The sequence below is a fragment of the Bufo gargarizans genome, chromosome 6, assembly GCF_014858855.1.
Source record: "Bufo gargarizans isolate SCDJY-AF-19 chromosome 6, ASM1485885v1, whole genome shotgun sequence".
NCBI classification, from domain to species: Eukaryota; Metazoa; Chordata; class Amphibia; order Anura; family Bufonidae; genus Bufo; species Bufo gargarizans.
In genome coordinates this window covers 287017912-287019754 of record NC_058085.1, presented here as the reverse complement: position 1 = coordinate 287019754, position 1843 = coordinate 287017912, and the positions used below count along the sequence as shown (strand labels likewise).

Below are 1843 nucleotides of genomic sequence, written 5' to 3'. Positions count from 1 at the left end.
CTCTTCATGGGAGACTTTTTGCAGAAGTAGTAGAATAACAGACTGGCATAGTCATAAGAAGTGGTGTCAGCAGAGCCTGGTGGTGGTGGGCAGAGCCATGCCTGGTGACTGGTGAGGCTGGCACTGGATGTAACAGATGAGGGTAAAGCTGGCAGTGGACAAGGCAGTGGGCAGAACTGTGCATTGTGACGCTGGCGGTGGGCAGAGCAGTTCAAGGTGAGACTGGCAGTAAGGAGAGCACTGACTGATAGTGGGCAGAGAAGGGTTTTGTTGGAGCTGGCACAGTGCAAGATTGCTGCCCATAGCTGCCCCCCACACCCTTCTGGTCCATGTATTTATGAGTGTCGGGGAGGGAGTTGCTCACTTGGCTGCACAGGGAATGGCTGATCTGAAATCTGTCCCGGCTGATGCCTACATGTCCCTGGCACAGTCCTATGGGCAGACCTTCTACGGAGCTCTCCGTGGTGCTGAAGCAGCGCGCAATTACGCAGGAGGACCTCCAGCCCTGGACTTCAACCCCAGCTCCAGGGACAGGTCTGGGGACAGCAGCGATGACCAGACTGGAGACGACGAGGACAGCTTCGACCCTACAAAGAGCAGCCCATCCTATGACCATGAGGGCAAACTTATCACCAAGAAGCCCAAGGAGCAGCGCTCACTGAGACTGAGCATCAATGCCAGGGAGCGGCGGAGGATGCACGACCTCAACGATGCCCTGGATGGACTCAGATCTGTTATCCCTTATGCCCACAGCCCATCAGTCAGAAAACTGTCCAAAATTGCCACCCTACTCCTTGCCAAGAACTACATCCTCATGCAGGCCCAAGCCCTGGAGGAGATGAGGAGGCTGGTGGCCTATCTAAACCAAGGACAGACCATCAACAGCTCCCTCAACAGCTCCTTGGCTCCATTTGGACAATCTTCAGTGTACCCCTACCCTGGAACAAATGTGCCCAGCACTCCTGAGAAATGCTCAGCGTTTCCTGCTGGCACCTCCAGCCTTTGCAAACACTGCACAGACAAACCTTGATGGACCTTCTCATGTAGATCATGCCCAGGACTACCAACCCCCATCATTGTCCCATCACCTACTCAGGACTCTCGGTAATATTTCACCCTCCATTAAACTGTGTCTGGGGATTGAGGGGGGAGGGGGTCATCATCATCATCACAACCACAGACCATGAGCAGAGCTGTCCATCCATTGTCTGCAGAACCATCTAGATCTGGTCGCATCAGGCGACATTTTCTGATATGGTTGGGGGGGGGGGGGGGTGTCGCTAATAAATCGGATGTCAATTAATGGAACGTTTGGATCCTTGCTTTTTTTTATGTTTGGGAAGCTAGACCATTAGCTTCCACCAAGTTAAGATGATGATGGTAATGATCTTGGCCATAATGAGGGTGATAGTAGACAAAGGTGGGAAGAAGCTCTATAATGATTACATTCAACAAATCTTATTTAATAAAGGATTTCACTTTCTACAGATTCTCACCCATTCTTCAAGTCCTGGCTGATAGCAGAGAACACTACCAGGCTTTCAAGCCATAGGGCAACTTTGTTCATTTAGCCCATCTGGTCTCCTGGGTGTTTGCTTGGTATCCATAAGTCTAATGAAGTCATTTACATATTAATCAGTATTTAATTCCATTAATTCTGCTATTTTTAAATTACTATAATCAAAACTGCTTCTAATTTGTGCCATACTATTAATATTGTTTTGAGACTTGATGAAAATAGGAGTAGTAGTGCTAATACTAGTATTATATGACCAAATAGCTGAATGACAGTATTGTCTATATTGCATATACAGGTAGCAGAGCTCAGTTTGTCATGTGCCAG

The 1843-nt window shown here is 48.6% G+C and overlaps 1 protein-coding gene across 1 annotated transcript; it reads left to right on the top strand.

Annotated features, from left to right (window-relative positions):
* Positions 1–337: 337 nt before the first annotated feature.
* BHLHE23 (basic helix-loop-helix family member e23) lies at positions 338–1030 on the top strand. Its single transcript, XM_044296005.1, has one exon. The coding sequence runs from the start codon at positions 338–340 to the stop codon at positions 1028–1030; it is 693 nt and encodes a 230-aa protein (XP_044151940.1).
* Positions 1031–1843: the final 813 nt, after the last annotated feature.

Coding starts and splice junctions, on each gene's coding strand:
- BHLHE23 (XM_044296005.1), top strand. CDS start 338: ATGAGTGTCGGGGAGGGAGTTGCTCACTTGGCTGCACAGGGAATGGCT.